At 42.4% G+C, this 25,089-nt stretch overlaps 1 protein-coding gene across 1 annotated transcript in view; it reads right to left on the bottom strand.

Moving 5' to 3' along the window:
• VPS53 (VPS53 subunit of GARP complex) overlaps positions 1-25,089 on the bottom strand; it is a 134,491-nt gene that overhangs the window by 42,482 nt on the left and 66,920 nt on the right. Inside the window, exons 13-15 of the mRNA XM_074319960.1 lie at positions 15,583-15,677; positions 5,039-5,281; positions 2,242-2,389 (exon numbers count right to left, since the gene is read on the bottom strand). Of these exons, the coding sequence (XP_074176061.1) occupies positions 2,242-2,389; positions 5,039-5,281; positions 15,583-15,677 (486 nt within the window). The remainder of the gene's footprint in view (positions 1-2,241; positions 2,390-5,038; positions 5,282-15,582; positions 15,678-25,089) is intronic.

The raw sequence follows: 25,089 nt of genomic DNA on the forward strand, positions 1-25,089 counted from the left end.
TTAGCCTGAGGTGTAAGTCAAATAGAAATGGCAGGATAAAAACTTTCCTTTTATTTATCAGTGTTTAATTCATCCCTGTGATTCCTTAGTATCTTCCAAGGTGATAAATTAATTCATCTTTGACCAGTAGAGCTTATTCAGGTTGGCTCCTGTATTAGTTTTTTAGGGCTGTTGAAACAAATTATTACAAACTTAGTGCCTTAAAACAAATGTATTCTCTCACAGTTGTGGAGGCCAGAAGTCCAAAATCAGGGTGTTGGCTGGGTGGGTTCCTTCGGGAGGTTCTGAGGAAGAATCTGTTCCATGCTTCTCTTCTACCTTCTGGTAGCTTCTGGCAACCCTTGGTGTTCCTTAGCTTGAAGACGCATCACTCCAATCTCTGCCTCCATCTTTACATGCCTGTGTCTTTGTGTGTTAAATCCCTCTCTCCTTTCTAAGGACACCAATCATTAGATTTAGGGCTCACCCTACATGCAAGATGATCTCATCCTGAGATCCTTACTTAAGTATATCTTCAAAGATCCTATTTCCAAATATGCCACATTTATAGTTACTGGGGGTGAGGGCCTGGACATATCTTTTTGTACATTAAACCTACTACAGGTCCTGAGTACTTCTGAAACGACTCTCAGAAGCTTTAATACTTTTCTTGCTTTTGGCATGTTCTAGGCTCCTCTTGTATATTTACCACCCCAGACCTGGAATTAGTCATTTCTTCAAGAATCTCTGGTTCTTTTCAGTGGAAAATGTTTGTATTTAAAGATCACAAAATAGGGGCTAAGAATGTATTTACTTTTATAATCAGTAAAAATAATTTTCACTAAATAACAAAAAAATTGGCTACATCTATTATGAATCAGCAAAATGGCCTCTGATCTACTACTACTTCTAGAACTTCTAAGAATCTGTTTTAGAAAAATAATGGAAAACATATTGGATGTTCTTTGTAGGATTACTTATAAAAGCAAAAACTTGAAGCAACATAAACAATTATCAGGGATACTGTTAAATAATTTATGGCATATTTTGTAGCTATAACAATGATCATCTAAAGACGTTATAGTGACAGGAAAAATGCTAATGCTATGATGTTGACAACAAAAAGATATGAAAATTAATTAAGTCAAGATTATAGCATGTAGAACTATGTTGACCAAAAACTATTGGAAAAAAGCCCTCTAAATTGCTAATATGATTATTTGAGGGTGATGGGATTAGGAGTCATTTTTATAGCTTTTTTTTTTTTTTGTACCATGGTTATTTTACTTTCAAAATACTGTATTTATATGTGTGTATTCTTTCTCTTTCTACACACACACAAAATAGTCTGGCTCTAACAATAAGCCTTCACAGAACTTTCCCTGTGTGAGCCAATATGACAGTCCCCAAGCGGAGTACACTGCTGCCTCCGCCTCTGGCTAGCTGAACCCCAACTGGGAAGTTTTGGGGGGACGCTTCTTTGGCCACCTGTATTCTTGCTCTAGCTCACAGGTGCTCCAAGCTGTACTTTCTGAACAATAACTTATGACTGCCTCCCTATGATCTAGACGTGTATAAATAATAAACCAAAAAAGGGGGCAAGAGCAGCACCTTCCCCAATTACTTTCTGTCTCTTGGCCTTAGGTGACTTCCAGACCACGTGTGAAAAGGAACTTCTAATCCTACATCTAAGGCTGCATGGAAAATTATTCTGGTCCTTCCTCCTTTTAATGGGGAGCTCCAGGAGAGGCACCACCCTTTCCGGCTTCACAGTTCCTGAGCGTCAGCATCCAAACAATAGTCATTTGTTCAGGTAGATTGAGACTGCTCTGTGAATTCCAGGAGACACAGAAAGCCCAAAGGGTTCTGCTTAGCCTAGTGATAGCTCTGAGAATGGAACAACTGGCTGTGACTCATCGCCACCAAAGGCTGGGTCCTAGTACCATCAAGTTTGTTCCTGCTTGTCTCATGCAGGAGATGGGGCTACTGACCTACTTTCCAGAGGGCATGCCCTTTATGTAGCTTACACGACTCCTGGGAAGAGACTGGTCATATTTTCTTGCCCAGGAACTTTTTAACAAGGCCCTTCTGTAAGATGGCCAACTCGGCCGTCTTCTGGCTGCACAGCCAGTTTTCCTCTGTGGGAGGCCAACGGGTCTGCCCACGGCGGCCTTCTTAGGGTCCATACTCTTACCTACTGAGCTATGTGGCCCAAGAGGTTCAGGACAAGGAGGCGGCGAGTGGGCAGCCGGGGCGGCTCACCTGCTGGGTGGTGGCCAGACAGTACTCCGCTGTGCTCAGGATGCTGCAGATGAGGCACAGCTCCTCCACAGTGAACTTGGCCACTTCGGAGCCCTCCTTCTCCTTGAGGAGGCTGCTGATGGTCAGGCCTCCACTGCTGCTTGTGGTTCTGAGGAAAAGGAACAGGAAGTCGTCAGGCTGGGACTTCTCATTTGCTTCTTGAACTGGAAACGACACATCGTTTAAGACAAAGAAAAGGGGGAAGGAAAGGCTGGACATGGCCCAAACAAATCCACAATACAATGAGCCCTTTTCCTATTGACCTCACCTTGACTATCATCTGTTTAAACTCTCCGACCATCAGAAATAGGAAGAGACGACTCCAGCAGTGAGCCAGTCATCAGTCACGCTCACTGTGATGACGCTGACCCTCAGAGAAGGCTGCTCGGCAGCCTCTCGGCTCAGCTTGCCATTTCCTGCTCTGTAGAGCTCATTCAGGATCACGCGGAGCACAAAAGCTGGTTCCCCAATTGTTTCCCTCAGCTAAGAAAACTCTGCATAGGAATTGGTATGTCGTGCTTGTGGAGGGGTACGAAAGTGCATATTGAGCCATGGTTCCTGCCCAAAGCCCTGATTGTCTCAAAAAAACCAAAAGGCATCTCATCCCTGCCCATTGATCAGATCACACATCTACCAAATGTCAAAAGGCAGTTATAAAACTTCCTACTATTTCAACTGTTAGAGTCTAATTTTTTAAAGAAGATACAACCCATGACATTTAGCTTAAAAATAGAAGAGAAATTTCTCCTATTAAAAAAGAAAAAAAAGGCCCGGTTTTACTGGTAATCAAAGATTTGACAACGTCTTTATTTCCAGCACTTACAAGGGTGTGAGGCCACTAGCACTCTCCTCTACTGCTTAGGAACATTAAATTGTACAACTTTTCTGGAGGCATATTTCAGGAGCTTAAAAAAATGTTCCCACGATTGGACAGTAAGTAGTTCTGCTTCTGTTCAAGGACGCTTTGCTGAGTGTTATTTAAAACATCAAAATGGAGAACCCAACCAAATGGTGAACCAACTACACAATTAATTAAGAGAATGATCAGTAAGATTCTCAGAAGTTAACTGAGGCTCTTCTATATGTCTGATTGCCATGGCACCATTAAAAATATTTAATGAAGTCACTGTCACGAGTGCTAACTGGGCTCGGTTGGCCTCCCAGATCCATTCTCTGCTCTTCTCTTCCCTTCTCTGTGGCGCAGGAGACTGACCTCTCCAGACGTATCACCCAGGCTCCTTGGCCCTCAGGCCTCCTGTTTGGGTTCAGCCAATGGGAGATGCCGCAGGAAGTTGTAGAGGTAGAGCGAGAGGTCTGAGTACTAGCTAACTGGTCCTCAAGCTCCCTCTGCTTCGGGGTGGTCCTGTCAGTGACCGTGGGCCTCTATCATGACAGCTTCTCTGGGGCAGCCCTTCGTCCACAGCCCTAGCCCTCAAGTGAGTTTGAAAGTAGCAATAAATACCCACTGTGTTTAGATGCTTCAGAATCCTGTTGGTTCCTTTCACCTTGCTCCTATTTCTGTGAATAGTCGCTTTAGTAACAATATCCCAGCTGTGTATACCGTTTGTTTCCTGCTGTGACACTGACTAATACACGTGGGAAAATGCTCACAGGATGATGCTAAGTTAAAGCAGCAGGGTGTATAGCTCTAAGGAGGACAGTCCCAATTCTGTTAAACAAACAAAAGCGAGAATGGAAAAATATATAGCAAAATGTTAAGCTAGTTTTCTCTGGGTGGTGAGATGATAGGTAATTTTTATTTTCATCTTTGTACTTTTCTGTGTCTTCTAAACTCTAATGAACTTGTATTATTTTCATAATCAGGGTAAAAGTTACTAAACATTTTAAAATAATTTTTATTATAGCCAAAGAAATTCTCATTGGTGAAACATATCTGTTATTTCAAATCTCTTGTGGAGCATAGGGATTTTATTTTCTTTCCTCCAAAGAATGTAAAAGTCTCATATATGACACATTTTAGTGACAATGACAGAAATGGATTCCAGAATTGTTGAATATTGCCATGGGGATGATTTATGAATGCTAAATTCTGAAGTATTACTTTAGATCATATTCTATTACGATCAAAATTGCTACAGCACAACCAAACCATCTCTAAAACTCTAGTTGAATGATCCATTTATTTTAAGCAATATAACAATATTCCAATGCCCCAGTGAATACAGTGAAATCACCATAATGAGGGGCTGTGCTACGCAACGCTATTCCCCCAGTTCCTACCACATGTGTAACCATTAGACTCTATCCAGCATAGCAAGGTACACACACCATGGGAGAGACTGTGGAACTAATCAGACCGAGGGAAAAGCAGACCCATGCCTCCCATCTACTTATCCCAGGACATACTGTCATTGAATGGGGCCTGAATGAAGTGGCCTGTGCTGTTGAAAAGTTATTTCCACCACTCCCCCACTTTTTTGCCCAAGTACCTATCATTAAATCTGTGTAAACTACATACATATATAATGGACTGGCTCCCTTGAGTCCACCGTGGTAAGAACTGACCTACACTGGCAGCCACTATCGGGATGTCGTCTCACGGTCTTGATCAGCTGTGGAATCCCCTCTAGAGAGGAAAACAGTCTCAGACTCTTGGGAACTCAGGAAGGTTGTTTTCCTCCTTGATATTCTTAGCAGTTCAGTATACAACTCCCGAGTGGGTTTCCTTAGAGATACTCACACTTAGGTATGTTCAGAATCTTACTTTATCACTCAGACCAGGAAAAATAGGACTCACTTGGGCAGGTTGCCAGAGAGGATTTTCCAGGCATATTCTCGGAGGTACTTCTGGAAAATGGTGGTCAGAGCGATCATGGGCTCCCCAGTACTGAGCTGAGAGCACTGCACCATGCACTTCTTGTAGTAGACGAAGAGGTCGGCACAGCTGGGGAGCACGGCACCCCCTTCATCAGTGTTGGGCTTAGGTGGCCCCTGGGCTTTGAAATCGGCCACAAACCGATCTATCAGCTCTCCAAGGTTTCTAGGAGGGAGAAAACCTGAAATGTTATTTCATTTCAAGAAAGAGAAAGCAAAAAAAAATAAAATGTGCCTGATTGCCATGAGTAAATCATTCCAAACACTTTTTACATTTAAAATTGGACCCGTTTTTACCAATATCATCACTAACCACCCCCATTATACCTACAGTAACAGCAGCAATAAAATGTGGCATTTGTGTGCTGCTCTACACTTTCAAAGCATTTCATGATTACATTTGGCCCCAGGCCCCTGTGAGGGAGACATTATTGGGCCCTCTAAGAGATGAAACAGGTAAGGGCTAGACAGGCTGTTACACAATTTAGCGGCATACCTGAGCCCAGAATCCCCCTAAGTGCACGTACTGGTCCCACTGCCATATTACCGTTTCCCTGAAAATAAGACCTAGCTGGGCAATCAGCTCTAATATGTCTTTTGGAGCAAAAATTAATATAAGACCAGGTATTATATTATATAAGACCCAGTCTTATATTATAGTAAAATAAGACCGGGTCTTATATTAATTTTTGTTCCGAAAGACGCATTGGAGCTGATTGCCCAGCTAGGTCTTATTTTCAGGGAAACATGGTAGTGCCATCTCCCCTTTCCGCAAATAAAAGCCCTAAATGATAGCAATCATTTTCTGAACACTTATGATGTACCAGGCGCTATGTCAACATTTCATAAACATCATTTCAACAAACTTCACTTATTCATCACAATAATCTTATGAAATAGGTATTATTACTATCCTCATTTTCAAAAAGCAAAGTGCAGAAAAGTTAAGGACCTTGTCCAAAGTCACAGCGCAAGAAGGTGAGGTAGCCAGGATTCAAAACCAAGCACCCTGGCTCCAAATCTCATGCTTTTACCCACTCTACCCTGCTTCCTCCTAAAACACAAAAAGGTTATGATGTCAGCAAGTATTTAAGTGTCAGTCACCTAAATGTGCCCATGACATGGGTGCCTAAACAAAGAGAAACTGTAAAGAAATATTCTAGTGCTTTCTTTCTCCTTTAATGCAATTTCTTCCTCAAACTTTCTAGAATCAAAGGTATAAAAAAATCTTGGGAGAAGAGGACATGAGCCGTTCCAGGCTTGCCCCAGGTCACGATGGTGATGGTGGTGGCAATTTTCCTCCCATTTCCCAAACGTTACTGCGTGTGCCTCAGTCACAATGAGTTATCACTAGGTAAAATCCAGCAGGGCTGTATTGATTGGTCTCTGCACAGTTGTGCTGTACGAAACATGGGAGGGGTCCTCACCCCATCTGGACATTTTGCATCTTTTGAGGTGGCTGTCTAAGGCTATAGGAATCCAGCTGTGCTTTTAAAATGTATTTATATAACAGCCAGGAAGAAAAAGACAAGAACCATACACAGCATCAATTAGCAGGAATAGGAGAAAACTGACATTTTACTCAAGAGCTTTTGTTATTGGAAGTTTATTATATCCAGATGTAGCCATTCTGCCCTTAAAGAACTTCAGGCCTAGGCTAGGTCTTTGTCTGTGGTGATGGTTAGGAAGCAGGGACGCCCCTCCAGGGTCACCACCTCCATTCTTCACAACCTCTTCTTGCCTTAACCTTTCCAGTTAACCTCCTATCTCTCGTCCACAGCGACCCTATGCCCCAGCCAAACTCACCTCAACTGCCCCCTGCTCTGTCTCTCTCTCTGACTCTGCCTTTGCCTGGATTTTCCGCTCCCCCTGCTCCCCCGCCCCTGCCAATATGTTGTCCCACCACTTCTCTACTCATCTTTTGAGCTCAGTTCAGGATGCACCCAGACAGCTCCTACTTACACCAATCCTTTATGTCCATTTCAACTTCTGTCATCTGTAACACACTGACACTTTAATATACAGTGTAAAGATATCGAATATTCAAGAAACATGTTCACGTTCTCCCACCCTGGGCCCAAGGCCAATAATCGCAATCTTTTTTACTGCTCTTTGGTGTTATTTCAGAATCCTTCTTGAGACAGCACTCTAGCCAGCCACTTCTAACAGGCTGAAGTTGGTACAAAAGGTGAAATCTGCTTGCTCTATAGTAGTAGAATCTTCTCTGTTTCATGTATATTATTATAAGCTCCTGGAGAGTAAGGATCAAGTTTATGTCACTTCTGCTCTCACAGACCCACCCTCATGCTTCTGCGTAAAGCTAATCTCCCAATTATGTTGGTGCCCAGTACATACTCAGTTGCTCAACCTGCACACTTCGTTGCTAAGGGGTGGGAATGGAAGGCTGGGAAAGTGGAGAGGGGGTGGAGGCTGGTACAGTGGAGGAGGGCATGGAACAGAAAAGCCAAAGGTTCCACTTGACTCTTCTTACGAGAGTCTAATCTCCAAATCTACAGTGCCAACCCAAACAGGGGCCAGAGCTCTGAAGTTTACTTTAACCACTTACCTAATTCCCCTAGAAGCTGAAGTCGGGATGCTTACTCACCTACTGCCTATCTCAGAGCCAACCCGATGAGTAAGATTATAAATTATGATCATAGAAAATAAAGTAAATTTCCACTTAAAAAAACCCCAAACTCTAAAGATCTTCCATATTTTGCAGAACATCTACCAGGTTCCTTTTGCCACTGTTCTCTGGTGTGCATGAGAAAGAAACCAGTCCGAGTAACCTTCCCCCCCACTCTTCCATCTCCCACTCTTCGCATCAACACACTTCTATGCTATACAAGATATTAGAAAACAAGTAATCAACGTTTCACAGAAGAGAACAGTAAAAGTTACCCCCATGGGAATGGGTAAGGTTCATTAGTCTGAAGAGACGATCCCATCCAATCAACCAACGACTGAGCACTTAGTATGTGTAAGGCTCTGTGGGGTGTTAGTATCAGATATAAATGAATTCAGGTGAGGGAAAAAAAAGCACAGATTATCATTTCTTCCAAGCACCAAACGCTACCCGAAGTTTTGGCAAGATCTTCTCCCAGGACCACCGCAGAAAGCAGTATGGGGCTTACTGACCTGCTGCCAGGCATCACAAGGACGCACCTTTTATGTCCTAAAGTGACTACAATCAAGTAAGAGTTTACAAAGGGTCATGTCCCGACCAAAGTGCTGCAGGGGTGAAGACAGTGTCTGCCCATTAGGAGCTTTGGCCTTGGTGGGCAGATAGGACTCTCATGCTTATGATATTCATATTCTCAGACTGAAAAAAGAAATGCTAATTTGGCGGTATACACAAAATGAACAGTTTATTTTAGACAAGGGAAATAACAGAGGATACCAGTGAGAAAATCGCACAGCAGATTCCGGTGAGAGAACGTAGGCACGGAGTGAGCACAGAATACGGTATGAGGAAGAGACGGTGGGAAGGATGAGGGCTTTGGCGGAAGCAAGAGATGTGAATGGAGAAAAGCTTGCCCGCAGTTTGATGTATACACGCCTTTGTATTCCCACTGTTCAGGTCTTTGTGCCTTCACGCTGCACCACATCTTTCGTTGGTCTATCCCTCCCGCTAAGCTATAAGCCTATAAACTAGGCACGTGCTGGGTGCATTATAAATACAACCTCATTTAATCATCACAACAGACCCAAGTAGAAGGCCTTGTCCCCATTTTATAAATGAAGAAATCGAGACTGAGGAAAATAATGTAATTTGCCCCCGGTCACAGACGATCAGAGCTGAAATTTGAACTTGGGTCTGTCCGACTCCAAAGCTAAGCTCTATCCGCTCACTGGACCTTGCTTTGATCTCAAAACTGTAAATCACTATACAAATATATGGTATTACAATTATTACTGTTATTCACTTTCTCTCCAGCTTGAAGAAACATATCATAGATGTAGACAGTGTGTTTTACCCTTTTCCGTGTAGCTTGGGCTTTTTGCCCAAGAATTGCACAAGCGTTTCGGGGGGCATGGGAAATACTGCTGGGAGTTCAACTGGCAAACAATATGACCTAGGACTAGACCATCCTGCAGGGTGGTATCAGCAGAGGGAAAGATTAAAAGATAAAGAGAAGAAAAACCACATTGTAGACCAAGCTTCTCTATGGATGACCAAAAGGCAGTTTCTTCTGGTGGATTTGCAGTCAACATTTCTAGAAACGATATTCTAATTGGAAAGTGAAGCAGTGGTGGCACTGGGAGGGGAAGATGGTAGTCTAAACACAGTGGCACGGAGGTAAGCATGGGCAAAGCAGCTTAAGATCCCCAGGAAGTTGCAGAACTTATGCATTCAAGGGTACACAACCTGGTCTGCACCCCTTCACCTTCCCTTCGGCTGGGGGCTGAGGAGTTGGCTCTGGTGTGGCCAGTGGGGTTGGGGAGCCAAGGGGTGGCTTGAGCCCAATTGGGAGATGGGTGACGCACAGGGAAATGGAGCAAAGAAGCAAATGCAGGGAGGATACTGGGAGCCAAGTTTCTCACTGCTGTAGATGTAGTTATAGACATGTAACAGAGGAGGCTAAATTAAACTCTGCAGTGTTAGGTTAGAATTGGAGGTATCAGCATAAACTCACAGGTTTTAATATAGAAATAGGTATAAAAATAGATATGGATGTATGTGTCTATACACATACATGTATTTCTCAACTTTCTCGGCTGAAAGGACCTACAAGCATGATGACACCCAAGCATTAACAAACATACCGATGCCCAGAACTTAGTTTCTTTCTTTTTTTTTTATTGCAGAATATTGGGGAACAGTGTGTTTCTCCAGGGCCCATCAGCTCCAAGTCGTTGTCCTTCAATCTAGTCGTGGAGGGCGCAGCTCAGCTCCAAGTCCAGTCGCCCTTTTCAATCTTTAGTTGCAGGGGGCTCAGCCCACCATCCCACATGGGAATTGAACCAGCAACCTTGTTGAGAGCTCGCGCTGTAACCAACTGAGCCATCTGGCTGCCCCAGAACTTAAGTTTCTAAATATCATTCCCTACAAAAGGAACAAGGGATCGTGGAAAAATGGATGGCTCCAGCGCTGGGGCAGAAAAGTACAAGATGAGCCTGATATATTTTGTGCCAGAAAGGAAGTGCTCACAAAATGACAGGGGCATGCACAGGGAGTGAAAAACCAGTTTGAAGGGATTCCAATGGCCAAATCAGGGACTGTTTGATCATTAAAATAAATAATGATGGATTTTGGAAGAAAAAAAGAGCAACAGTGGGAAAACAGGTGAAATCTAAATAGGGTCTGGCATTTAGTGATAATACTGTACCAATGTAAACTTGATGGTTTTGATAACTATACTATGGTTATGTAAGATGTTAACATTAGGGGAACTTGGGAGAAGGGAATATGGGAAATCTGTACTATTTCTCAAACTTTTCTGTAGGTCTAAATTTATTCCAACACAAAGTTAAAAACAGAAAGATAGTAATGGCTACAACCTATTGAACAAAATAGGAATCCACGAGCCCATGCTCATATAAATAAATCCCTATTTAAGTGGCCAGCCTGGTGGCTCTGCTCAGGTGGTTGGAGCGCCGTGCTCCTAACACTGAAGTCGCAGGTTCAATTCCCACATGGGCCAGAGAGCTGTGCCCTCTACAGCTAAGACTGTGAACAACAGCTCTCTCCCTGGAGCTCGGCTGCCATGAGCAGCTGGAGGTGGGCTGCTGTGTGCTGCCATGAGAGGCTGGTGGCCAGCGTGAGCAGCCAGCAGCCGGCAAGATCTGCCGTGAGCCACTGTAAGCGGCTGACCGACGACTGGTGACTGACTGCCTCCTGGGGGGAGCACAAGGCTCATAACACCAGCATGGGCCAGGGAGCTGTGTCCTGCACAACTAGACTGAGGAACAACGGCTTGAACCGGAGGGCGCGGCGGAGGCGAAAGAAGGGGGAAAGAAAAAACAAACAAACAAATAAATAGGGAGAAGAGAAAGCTTTTTCTTAAAATATACTGCCAACTAACAAATGTAGTAGAAATGATGGAATTAGAAAATCATCATTTGGCAACTATCTTAGTAATAATAAATGATTCAGGCAAGTATCATGAATGGGTGGTAAAATAAGTAAGTGAAAGATGGAAAAAAAGCCTATTTATATGGTTTCAAAATTTCTCCTGATAGTTATTAATAAATAGAGAAACCTGGCAGACACCATTAAACCAAATAATAAAAATGAACACAGTTGTGGGACAAACTGACACTGGGAGCCTCCTGACATGAATTTACTGGGAACACAGCACCACTTCTGCATTGATCATAAATCACGAGAAAACATCAGACTGAAGGACATTGCACAAAGTAACTGGCCTGTACGCTTCAAAAATTTCAAGGTCATGAAAAATAACGGAAGGATGAATTATTCTTCTGGACTGAAACAGACCAAAGAGATGTGACAAACAAATGCAACCGTGATCCTGGAATGGATTCTGGATTTATTAAAAAAACATGATTGGAACAACTGGTGAAACGGAGTGGGATCTATGGATTAAATGGCAATACTGTATCAACGTTAATTTCCTGATTTTGATGGTTGTGCTGTGGTTATGTAGATTGTGTCCTTATTTATAGGAAATATACAGTGAGATATTAAGGAGTAATGGGGCATGCTGCCGGCAATTGGAGAATTCAAACAGCTCAGAAAAATATATGTATGTGCATATATATGTGAGTGTGTGTGCTCTTGTGAGTGTGTACGTGCGAGAGGAAGGAGAGATAAACTGAGGCATCTGGGTGAAGGATATAGAGAAGCTCTATGTACAATTCTTGTAACTCGTCTGAAAGTTTCAAATCAATTTACAGAGAAATTCTAGGCTTGATGAAGCTAAAAAGGGGGAGCTCTATTTCAACAAAAGTTATGATGGGGAACTCAGGAGAATGGGCAGAAATGGAGTCACTAATCATTTCTCTGAGAATATCACGGAATGGAGTGAACAAAGTACCTATGTAGAGAAATCTCTTCTGCAAGAGTCAGCCGAAGAAAGTCACTACATTCTCAAGAGTAGAAAACACACTAACTTCCTCCTTAAATATAAACAAAAACTAGGAAAGCCACTTGAAGCACAGGTAAGGACACCGTAGCCCAACCTGCTAAAGAGGTGGCTTCGCGGACATCCCCGCTTCCTGCCTCCTCCGTGGGTACCAGATGGGCAGTCCTTCTACTGCTGCTTGGGTTGTGGCTATGGCAGGTGCTGCCAGAACCTTCCTCTGGAAGGTGGGAGGCTGGGGAGATGAGAGGATGGAACCCAGGCCAGGCCCAGAAGAAAGCTGGTGACACTGATCAGGCCACCCAACTGCCTAAGCGCCCAGAACAAGACCACAGGGAGGGCAGGGCAGGGCAGGCACAGTGCCTGAGCACTGCTTACTTGTGCCAGTGCCACTATTTCATCCTCACCACTAATCCTGTGAGCGGGGCATTATTAACTTCACTGCAGAGAGGACAAAGGAAGCTCGGAGAGGGTAAGTACCAGGCTAGTGAGTGCCAAGTTCTGACTCAAATCCAGGTCTGTCTGGCTCACGCGCTTTCCACTACATTGTGTTGGGTCTCTGTCATCTGGGAGCTTGTGAATGGTCTAAGATTTTCCTCCCTTGAAGATTTCTGAGTCAGAGCTACAAGAGTAGTAATTTGTACAAAATCAGTTCCCGCCTGAGTTTCTTCCCCAGCCTTAGGATTTTTGACTTAAAGGAGGAAGGGCTTTATAGAACCTCTTGAAACTGTAGTCAAAAAATAGTGTGTGGGTTTAGAGGAATTTTTTTTTTTTTGGCAAGAGGGTCTATGGTTTTCATCAGGTTCTCAAAGGGATTTATGACTCAAAAAAAGGTTAATAACCACTGCTTTCGGCATTATTTCGTCTGATTTTCTCCTTTAACAGATGAGGAAATGGATTTCTTGAATTCTATTTTCTACTTCAAGCTTTTGCTGCTTATTCTGGAGCGACAACAGCACAACCTACGCAGTTCTCCTACGAGCAGCTTCCGCTCCTCCCCTCGTGCAATGGAAACATCCTAGGAAGGCCAAACGGCAGGATGCGTGGCCAGCACTTCATTTTTCATAGAGAAATGGAGAGTCCCTGAGGAAGGAAGGTCTGGCTCTTTGCCCAAAGTATCATGAACAATGAGTATGCTTTATATGAATCAAGGCCACGTGAAAAGAGTAGACACCAGAATTATAATAATTTGGAAAAATGATTCTTTAAGACCAGGTTGCTTTTGGGAAAGTATGTGGTTATCTCAGGTATGCACTGTAAACCCTGGACTCAAGAGCTTTTAAGCCTTTTTAAAAATAGAAAGAATTTGGGTTGATAAGAGAAGAAGGGGCTTTGTCCAAAAATTGTCATCCAGGTGGGTTGCCCTAAGAACCTGTTAGCCTAGTAAACAAATAACGGATCCTTCTTCCCGCCCTTCAGGGGTGTCTTATTAACTTCCTGAGAGAAGACTTTCTGAATATGGAAGACGGGGTGCTTTCAAAGGACCAATAAGCAATAGTAACTATTGCCCTCTGTGTGCCTGCAGACAGAAACCCAATGGATAGAGAGCGGGAAGAAAACTGTGACCGTACAAGGCAAAAAATGTCTAGGCAACCTTTTTTGTGGGGAGAGGGGAGCAGTGAGGAGATTTTTGTTAATTTCAGAAGCTCTTTTACAAAGTTCATTTTCTGGGATTTTAATATGAAACATTTTGTAATCGGAGAGGAAAAGAGTAGAAGCTATGTATAAAATCAAGTAGGTTAATAACAGTAATAATATTCCATGTACTGATTCCACTTGAAATATTCTCTTCCTCTCATGGTTTATCCCTGAAACGTATCTGGAAACAAGACTTTGCTAACCCATGACAGAATCATTTAAAAAGGAAAAAAAAAAAAAAAAAGACGAAACAAGACTGGACTTCAGTGCCTAAATGCTTTCCCAGAGAACTGCCCCCAAGAACTTTTTCACGGCTGCTGTTTGCCTGGCGTGAGCCCCTGTCTGGTACTACGTGCCTTCTTCAGGCTACCAGACCTCCTCTCGGAGCCTGGACCAGCCTGTCTCCGGTCAGCTCGGCCTGTTCCAGAAACCCGACCTTTTCCAAGTCTGCCTCCGGTATGGCAGGGACCGCATGCTCTGGCTGTGGGCAGACTCGGGGATAAGGAGGGGGTCTTCCTCCTTCGCATGAACAGTGGATACTGGAGCGTGAACATACTCTTCTTGCTGTGAGGAAACGTGGCTACAGAGGGCTGCTTTGTACAAATTTTCTGGAGCCCCTGAGTTTGTAAAAAGCACATACATTAAATGGATGATGATCCATGAATGATAAGCACCCATCAGTTCGTACTGACATAAACAAACAAAGCGGGAGTGGGGAAGCCCTTCCTTACAGTACAGCTCCAATTAGTAAATGCTGGAGAAACGATGGAAAGAGACAATCAACATTTGGCAAACACTACAGTAATAACTGCTTCGGGCAGGAATCATTAGGGGAAGTCAAACTGAGGAGGCAAAGTGTGATGAGAAACAGGGTATTTACATAGTCCCACAGGATGCCCCCACAAGATACTTATTAATTAACAAGAGAAAACCAGTAGCTTCACAGCGGAGAAAGCTGGCCAGACACGACCTAAAGCGAGTGATTAGTCAACAGCACCAGTAATGGGACAAATCCTGCCTTCTGATATGATGTGCCGGGAAAGACACAACAGTACTTTCATGGTGTTCTTGCCCCAAATGCATAATCTGGATTTAATCAAGAAGAAACATCAAAAAACAAACCAAAATTGAGGGCACTGTACAAAACAACTGGTCAATACTCCTTAAAAAGTGTCAAGGTCATGAAAGACAAAGAAAGGACTGAGAAACCATTCGAGATTAAAGGAGACTAAAGAAACCTGAAAACTAAATGCATGACTGGATCTTGGACCAGGAAAAGGGTATTCGTGGGGACAATGTTACCTTCCTGATTTGATAACTGTGGTTATGAAAAATGTGAACATTCTCTGGGAGAAGGGTCTATGAGATTCTTTTATAATTTTTTTTTAAGTCTAAATTATTTAAAAATGAAAAGTTAAATTACACTTGATAACATCTACATTGGAGACTAGGCTTTCTTTCTACATTTTCCAGCACCTGACATTATAGAAAGCCTGTGGGCTGATATCTATAGCTATATAAGGGCTCAGTGCCCACGTGGGAAGGGGTGTTGGGATTCTTTGGGGATCTTGTTAGAGTCAAACTCAGTCTTCTGAAATTTATAGTCACAACAAATAATACCATTCAAGAGATATAAAAATATCCTTAAAGGGTTCCCGGGGAGGGTCAGAAGCACGCCAAGTCCCTCCGTTGGCCTCTGGAAGGAGCTGTGCCCTGGGGTGGCCCAACCACGACCAGAGGAGGGAGAAATGCAAAAGAAAACAGCAAAATGTTCATCACTCACTTGTCCTGGGACTCGATATACACGTAGAGATGAGGCTCAAAACACTTGGAAACAATGCCATGAAATGGATTGTCTGGGGCTTTAGGCTTCTTTCGCTGTTAAAAAAAAAAAAAAGGAAGAAAGCCTATACTTGAGACATTTTTGCAAATTTTCAAGCAGTTTCAAAGAAAACATCCCTTCCAAATTTGCTCCTAACATAGAGATAGGAGGCATTCATTGTAACTAAACTGGGACTATATCGTGCATTATAGTTCATGCCAATTTGTGAACACTAAGCCAGCTTTGTTAGCAACATTTACTTGCTTTGAATGGTGGAAGATTCACGGCTGCTTTGATAGCACGTAAGTTTTCAATTTGGGAGCTATTCGTCTTCCGACTGATGTTTTCAAAATTTAAATCCTAGCTAATAACAGCACCTAATACCAAGGGGGCCAAAAAAATGTATACATATTTTAAGCTAACATTTAAAGAGATATACATTTAGTCTTACAATGTGCATACAGTTTTTTGGCACCCTTGGTATTTATATAGTGCTTTAAAATTTATAAAGCGCTTTCACATTTTTTTACCGATATTTTACTGATTGTTATTATGAGCCAAGCACTTTGAAACAAAATACCATTTCATCTACTCCTCACAACAACCCTATGTAGGAATTTACTACTCTTTTATACCCAAAGAAAGGGAGGTCCAGAGGGCCCTAGCAACACATGGTGAAGTTTCCTATCCCCTAAACTGGAACTCTTTCTATGATATCATTGCTTTCCTGCAGTGGTTCCTAGACTGTTGAATTTCATCAACAAGTAAATGTAAGAAAAAGGACAGGGGACCAACATTGGGTTGTTAACTTTTTATTAGGTTGGTGCAAAAGTAATTGCAGTTTTTGCAATTATTTCTAAACTTTTAAACCACAATTACTTTTGCACCCACCTAATAGCTACTTTCTATTCTCACCACAAGTTCCTAGGAGTATTTTATACCCAAACATTATATATGGAGAAAATAACAGCATAAAGGCAGTCAGTCCTTTATAAGAAAAGATAAGAAAAGACCTTATGCCAGATAGATAGATAGATAGATAGATAGATAGATAGATAGATAGATAGATAGATACTCAGAGATAGACAGGCTGGCTGTTTTGTCTGTATTTTTTGCCTTTGGACCAATGAAAAACTGGACCAGCACTGGTTCCCAACTGATACTTGGAAAACACTGATATATACGTCATCTAGGCAGGAAAGCAAGCATTTAAAAACTGTCTATTTGCTACTTAATTCCTTCTCAAACCATCTAAAAAATATTTTTCTCTATATTTCTTTCTATTCCTAAAAAAGGTCAATTCTATCTATTGTCAAATGTCAACAAAAGGCCCTGTGCCCTTGCTGAGGTTGATTTTAGAACATAATTTGGGTATAAACTGGAACCTACCACATAGTTATTGAATTGAACAGCTCCTATCTTTTAACAAATACAAGAAAAGTTAATCCTCTAATTATAGACAGAAATGATTACCTTCTTCTAGTAATTAAAAAAAATGATACATTGGCATGGTTAAACCCATCTGTAAAACTGGTAATGATCACCAAAAATTAAATGTCCACCTTAGACATATCCCACTCAATCTCATATTTAGTAGCTCTCTTCCCTTTTCACCTTCTAAGAGTGCCTTGTCTTTAATTGTTTTGGTAAGATTCCTAGAAACTCTGGTCCTCCCTAAGAATAACTACAATCTGGGCAGTTTTCTCTCATCACCCAGAAGCCACTGACAAAGTCAGGCTTTCCGTTGAGACTACGAGAGACGCCCAAGAGTGGGTTCACTGAGCTTGAATTGGCTGGATCCAAAGTTACACTTCACTTCCTAGATGCCCAAGAGTTTTCCCACACTTCCATTAGTTAAAAACGAAAGATCCATGAGTAGTATGATGGTTGTGAGAGGGTGGTCCTTACCTATTTGTTCTATATTTTCCAAGTCATTTATCTGTTTCTTATTCCTTTCAATAAGGTGCTTTGTTAAATGAATAGACAATGCGATTTAATTTGTCTACCTTTGTAAGCCTAGATATTCTGAACTTAGAATTGGAAAATATGACCACTATACCCAGGTAACTTTTTATCAATTAAAATATAATCATTGTTTTAGTATTGTAATTATTCCCTTTATTTATATTTTCTTCCCTTGACGAAAATATTCACACAGGATACTTTCTGGTCATTATAAACGGAATTTATATAATATAGAATGTTGTCATGTTTTAAATCAACATGTATATTTTGTATTTGGCTTTATTTACTAATTTATGTGTACTTTCCCAACTATTGACAATGTTTTAATTTATCACTTTAGAATGACTACATTACGAAATTTAAATAAAGTCTATAGATAATAGTATTGAACTGATGTTAAATTTTCTGATTTTGATCTGTGGTAATTTAAGTGAATGTCTTTCTTAGGAAATACACAGTAAAACATGTAGAGGTAAAGGGCATAATATCTGCAAACTTACAAACTGTTCTGAGAGAGAAAGAGAATGAGAGAGGGGAAAAGGGAGAGGAGGGAGGGAGGGAGGGAGAAAGGGGGGAGGGAGAGACACAGAGAGGAAGAGGAAGAGGAGGAGGAGCAGGGCGGAAATGATAAAGTAAATGTAGCAAAATGTTACCAATTGGTGAGCCCAAGTAAAAGATATCTGAGTTCCTTGTAACATTCTTAAAACTGGACTCTTAAATTTGACATTACTTTTTTAAAAAGTAAAAAAATATGTGGAGAGATGGGTGCCAGTGGCCTAGCAGATAATCCAGAGACAGCAGAGGAGCACTTAAGAAGTGGCATCACCCACACCCTAGATGGCCCGGAGGACAATAAGGTGGGAAAATACAGACATCCAGACCTGAGTAAGAAATGGGGTTAGAACTTGATGTTCCTGGTTTTGATAATGCACTATAGTTCTGTTAGCTGTCAGCACTGGTGGAAGCTGGGAGATGGGCCCACAGGCCCTCTGGCCTCTGCAGCTTCTTAGGAGTCTATATGTAATTATTTCAAAATAAAGTTTTTGAAAAAGTGGTTCAGGAGAGTTGGACTCTGAATGTGAAGAAGTTGTAGGAATACCTTAACCTATTTTACTTTGCTCATGTTTTCCCTTTTATGTGTGCACGAAAGTGATGATAAAAATCTCTGAGTCTGAAGAGCTCATTCAGTGTAAGTATAGAAATACAGACTCTAAGTGATAAAAGAAAATGGCTACATGATAGTCTGACAAACGCAGGCTGATCAGTCTTCCGCAAGCCCTGTGCTTGAGGAGGCCCCGCAGAACACTCAGAGAGCTACAAAATCAGAGCGGGCGGCCCAGCCCCACCGCAGGTGACTCTGCCCTGCCCAGCTTCTGCCCACTAATGCCGCTCCTGGCAGTGAGGAGAGACCTGTCACCACAGCTTTTACTCTGGGCCCTCTCTCTTGCAGTGCTTTTAGTGTGCGGAAAGCAAGAGGGGAACAATGGCAGACACTGACTGACGTTTCCGTTTTTCCCACAGGGCTGCCTCCTGCCTATAGCTGCTTTACAAATGTGCTCATATTTAGATAATAGGTGCTGGAACTGCATCGCAAACTGGTGTCTCCCTTCGCACTGCCCAGCTCCCTAAAGGGTTGATTCTCAGCTGAAAGCATATACTAAGTCATTTAGCAGTAGCATTCAGGCTGGATTTCTGACTGTGTGAATGCCGTCCAAAAGCTGCAGATGTTTAAGCTATTTCCTCCTGGAGTTTGATGGAATAATAAAAGGTTACTGTTGTCACAGTAAGGAGGTCTGCAGCTGGTCCCATTTCCTTTTATTACTATCCAATGTAAACAGATTAAATCTAACTGCTCGGATCACCAGAAGGGTACATTTTTAACCAGAAATTCCTTATTTCTTCTTCCTCTTTTTCTACTTTGAGCACCTTCGGTCTCTTTTCATGTGCCATTTTTATCATTGGGAATATGCTGGCAACTGATTGTTCAAACTAAACATCTCTTTGCAAGTTTACTCTCCCTTCTCAATAGCCAAAAATGCAGTAGTGAGCAGGGAATGACCCTTACCTTGAGGGCAAACTGTCGAGTGGCAATGGGCTGGGTCAGCCAGCACTCCCCGCCCCTGCCGCCTCTGGCCACGCTCACCACTAGCATCTTGTGGACCTGCTCCCCAACGTCCCACAGGGCTCCTGTGCACCCGGCTCCTGAAGCCAATAAGTGGTCAGGAAGACGGAGACCCTGGAGCTGCCAGCTAATCAATCACAAGGAAGACAAGTGCTGGTAAGACAGTGGAAGGGTGGGGATGGTATGTGAGCAGGCTCTGGTCACTGGTGTATAAGTTTTATTACTAACAAGCAACAGCTCATGAAATGGCAGGTGGATCATTGAGTCCAGGGGTTTTAGTACTTTCTTTGTAAACAGACCTAAAACCCCTGGTTCAAAAGAAATTTTACCTGCAAGTCCACGATAAAAGTGACTCACACTAGAACTGCTCTGCTTGGAGGGACCTAGCGCCCTGGCCCCGGTCTCCTCCCAACTCCCCACAGTGATATCTGATGGGGCACCAAGGAATACAGTCTGAAAACCATTAGCTGTTTTACTCGGGCCCTCTTGCAGTGCTTTTAGTGTGTGCAGCTCTCTGAGTGTTCTGCGGGGCCTCCTCAAGCACAGGGCCTGCGGAAGACTGATCAGCCTGAGTTTGTCAGAATATCATGTAGCCATTTTCTTTTATCACTTAGAATTGTATTTTTATACTTACACTGAATGAGCTCTTCAGACTTAAGAGATTTTTATCATCACTTTCATACATACATAAAGATGAAGAAACTAGAGAAGTCTATAGAGAAAGTAAAAAAACCTACCTAAGGTCACATGGTCAGTTAGTGACAGACCAGAGTCTGACATTTTCCCCACCACGTGACACTGCTTTACCCCGTGTATCTGTGTTCTGTGTCCTTAGAATGAACAGATCTTGGGCCTTACAACCATAACCTTGAGCTTCCAGAATGAGCAAAAACTTCCATGAGAAAGAAAAATTGTATTTTATTTGACATGGCAAAACTGACTATATAGCCAATGGGGAACTCTATCCTAATCCAGTTTAATCCCATCCAGGGATGATGAACTAAAAGGATAACTTTCCACGGCAACACTGCGAGCATGTTCTGGATGTGACAATGGCAGTCCCTAGCACTGGGGAGACAGAAGGGCCTTGAAAATGGCACTACTACACAAAGCAAGCTCACAGGGGCAGGTGACCGACTGTAAGAGGAGGATACACCAGAAGCATTACCTCTACATCCAGACTCCTTCTCACGCCAGTCTTTCCTCCCACAATGTGACAGATGCTTTTCTAAGGTAATTTTTTATTTTTTAATTACAGTTGACATACAATATTATATGAGTTTCAGGTGTACCACATAGTGATTAGACATTCATGTAACTCACGAAGTGATCAACCTGATAAATCTAGTACCCATCTGACCCCATACATAGTTATTACAATATTATTGACTATATTCCTTATACTGTACTTTACATCCCCATGACTATTTTGTGACTACCAATTTGTCCTCCTTAATCGCTTTCTCTTTTTCACCCATCCTTCTAATCCTCCCTCCCCCATCTGGCAACCCTCAAAATGTTCTCTGTACCTATGAGTTTGTTTTGGTTTTGCTTGTTCATTTATTTTGTTTTTTAGATTCCACATATAAATCATACGGCACTTGTCTTTCTCTGTCTGACTTATTTCACTTAGCATAACACCCTCTAGTCCATACATGTTATTGCAGATGGAAAGATTTCATTCTTTTTTATGGCTTGGTAATATTCCATTGTATATATGTACCACTTTTTTATCCATTCATCCATTGATGGACACCCAGGCTGCCTCCATATCTTGGCTATTGTAAATAATGCTGCAATGAACACAAGGATGAATATGTTTTTTCAAATCAGTGTTTTGGATTTCTTCAGATAAATACCCAGAAGTAGAGTTAGTGGGTCCTTCTTTGTCTTTTGTTATAGCCTTTGTTTTAAAGTCTGTTTTGTCTGGTATACCCGTAAATATTGTTACCCCTGCATTTTTTTCGTTTCTATGAAATATCTTTTCCAACCTTTTACTTTCAGTCTCTGTGTTTTTCGATCTGAAGTGAGTGTCTTGTAGGCAACATATATATGAGGGATCTTGTTTTCTTATCCATTCAGCCACCCTATGTCTTTTGATTGGAGCATTTAATCCACTTACATTGAAAGTAATTGTTGATAGATATGTAGTTATGGCCATTTTATTATTCATATTTCTGATCTTTTTTTAATCTTAAAGAAGTTCCTCTAACATTCCTTGTAATACTGGTTTGGTGGTGATGAACTCCATTAGCTTTATCTTGTCTGGGAAACTCTTTATCTGTCCTTCTAAATGATAGCTTTGCTGGTTAGAGTAATCTTGGTTGTAGGTCCTTGCTTTTCATCACTGAATATTTCATGCCAGTCGCTTCTGCCCTGCAAAGTTTATGTTGAGAAATCGGCTGACAGTCTTATGGGAGCTCCCTTGTAGGTAGCTAACTGCTTTTCTCTTGCTGCTTTTAAGATTCTTTGTCTTCAACTTTTGGCATTTTAAGTATGATGTGTCTTGGTGTTGGCCTCTTTGGGTTCATCTTGTTTGGGACTCTCTGTGCTTCCTGGGCTTGAATATCTATCTCCTTTGCCAGGTTAGGCAAGTTTTCTTTAAATAGGTTTTTAATTCCTTGCTCTCTCTCTTCTCCTTCTGGTACCTCGATCATGTGAATATTGGTATGCTTGATATCGTCCCAGAGGCCCTGTAAACTGTCCTCATTATTTGGATTTTTTCTTTTTGCTGTTCTGATTGGGTGTTTTCTGCTATCTTATCTTCCAAATTACTGATTCAATCTGCTTCATTTAATCTACTGTTGATTCTCTCTAATGTATTCTTCATTTCAGTTATTGTATCTTCATTTCTAACTGGTTCTTTTTTATGTTTCCTATCTCTTCATTGAAGTTCTCCCTGAGACTACTAAGCATCCTCATAACCAGTGTTTTAAACACTGCATCTGGTAGATTGCTTGTCTCCATTTTGTTTAGTTCTTATTCTGGAGTTTTGTTCTGTTCTTTCATTTAGGACATGTTTCTTTGTCTCTTCATTTGGGCTGCCTTCTTGTGTTTGTTTTTATATATTAGGTAGAGTTGCTAGACTCCTGGTCTTGGTAGAGTGGCCTTATGTAGTAGGTGTCTGGTGGGGCACAGTGGCACAGACTCTCTGGTCACCTGAGCTGGGTGCTCTAGGTGTGTTCCTTGTGTGGATTGTGTGTGCCCTTCTGTTGTAACTGAACCTTGATTTTTGTTGGCACATCAAAGTGAGAGATTGACCCTGACCCTCAGATTGACTGGTTGCGAGGACTGGCCATGACTACAGTGGAGGAGGTGTTATATAGGGGATGATCTTACAGAGCAGGATTTATTTTAGCGGGGCTCTGGTGCCTGCTGAGTCTGCCCTTTGGGTGTGTTGTTTGTGGAAGTGGTTGGTGGTGCTCTGGTGTGGTCTGAAGCTGGCCACTGGGTGTGTTGGTTCTGGGGCCTCTTGGGAGGGGCTCTGGTGCAGGCCAAGGTCAGCCATGCAGGGGCCACTTGGTATGAGCTACAAAGTGATCTGCAGATGGTTGCCACTTGTGCTGGGTTTGGAAGTGCCTGGGAGAGGTTAAGCTGTGAATTGAGGCCAGCTGCTGTGCAAGTGCCGGGCTTGCTGTTGCTTAGCAGAGGTACAGGGCACACCGAGGCCAGATGCTACTGTTTGGGTTTGTGAACCTTTGAGAGATTTTAGGAAAGTCCACAGCATGAGCCAAGACAGGCTGTTTGTATGGAAAAGCCACTAGAAGCAGCTCAGGTTGGCCCACAAATTGCGTGGGGCAGGGTTTCAGGGAATCACCAGGGCAGGGTGAACAATGTTAGCCAGGTTGATGGAGACTCAGATTTGGTGCCCATGTGCAGAGTGGATTGAAGGAGAGCTCAATAAAGGAACAATGGTTTCTGCCAGCACTTCTGTCTGGGAGAAAGCTGCCCTCCACCGCTTGCCCTAAAGCCAGACAATTCAGTTCTTCCCCAAATGTCCCTAGCACCTTTCTAGCGGTTGCCCCAGTGCTGGAGCTCAGAACAAGTGAGTGCATCAGCAAGTAAGTCCATGCATAGGCCCTTTAAGAGGAGAGCCTAGGACTGCAGCTGCCTTCTGGCTCACTCAGCCACAATTTCCACTGGTTTTCACAACCAGAAATTATGGGGACTTCACTCCCCAACACTGGAACCCTGGGATGGGGAGAATGGTGTGGGTCTGGGATCCCTTGCTCCTCAGGGTGGAACTTTGCAGCTGAGATACCCATCCCAATTTTTAACTGTCACATGTAGATGTGGGACCAGCCTGTTCTGCATCTCCACCCCTCCTACAAGTCTTGAAGTGGCTTATTCTGTATATCTTTAGTTACAGAACTTCTGTTCAGTTAGATTTCAGGCGATTCTCAATGATGGCTGTTCTGTAGTGTAGTTATAATTTTGATGTGGTCATGGGTGGAGGCGAGCACAGCATTTACCGACTCTGCTCTGGAGATAGGGTCTTTCAAGAGATGCATTTCTTCAGTTAGAAAAAAATCTTTTGTTTTCTCCCATGCTGGCTGATAGGATGGCTTTAAATCCATTACCTCTAATCCCACAGACCTCTGGGATATAGCCTCAAGGTATCCCTTCAGTTTTATTCATTCACTTTTATTCATGGGATTCATTTCTATGTCCTCTACTTTTCATTGAGACATCACAGTGTAGTAAAAAGAGTGCCAGAAAAAGAATTCTAGTTTCTGATTTCTAGACCTGGCTTCCAGTCCTAGCTCCTCCACTTCCAAACTCTGTAACCCTGGGCAAATCACTTAACCTCTCTCAGTTGCAAGCAGTGCAGCTCATATAAAATCCTATAAAATGAGAGGCAGGAACTGTGAAGACGAAATGAAATGGAGCATGTAAAAGACTTTTAAACTATAAAGCACCATAAAAATGTGAGGTGTTCATGTTATTACAATTATTTAATCAATGGACCAGACACGTGTTATTGCATCACTTCAGAACTGCTCCTGGAAATTGTGCTTTCTTGGCTCCTGTTAGGATTGTACACCCACCCTCACTGTGCTAGGAATGTAGGGTTAGCTGCAAAGAGTGTGGCTACAGGTTTCCCAGAGCTGGTTTTTCCAGCCAGCCTCCCTTTTGGTAGTGTCTGGAGCAAAACAATACTATAAAATAATTAGTTAGCAGCCAAGTGTAGAAAATTAAAAAGAAGAATAACTAATCCAGACAGGAAAAGTTCTGATTTATTGCTCTTGTCATAAAATGGCAGTGAAACAAAAACACCATTCTGTAGGATGAAGGGAGAGGAAATTTAAGAGTTGGACAGAAAAATCCAAAGGAAATGAAAGTGCTAGCGTGCTTTGAAAAGTAACTCTCCAAATATGCTA

This window comes from Rhinolophus sinicus, linkage group LG15 (assembly GCF_036562045.2).
Source record: "Rhinolophus sinicus isolate RSC01 linkage group LG15, ASM3656204v1, whole genome shotgun sequence".
NCBI lineage: Eukaryota > Metazoa > Chordata > Mammalia > Chiroptera > Rhinolophidae > Rhinolophus > Rhinolophus sinicus.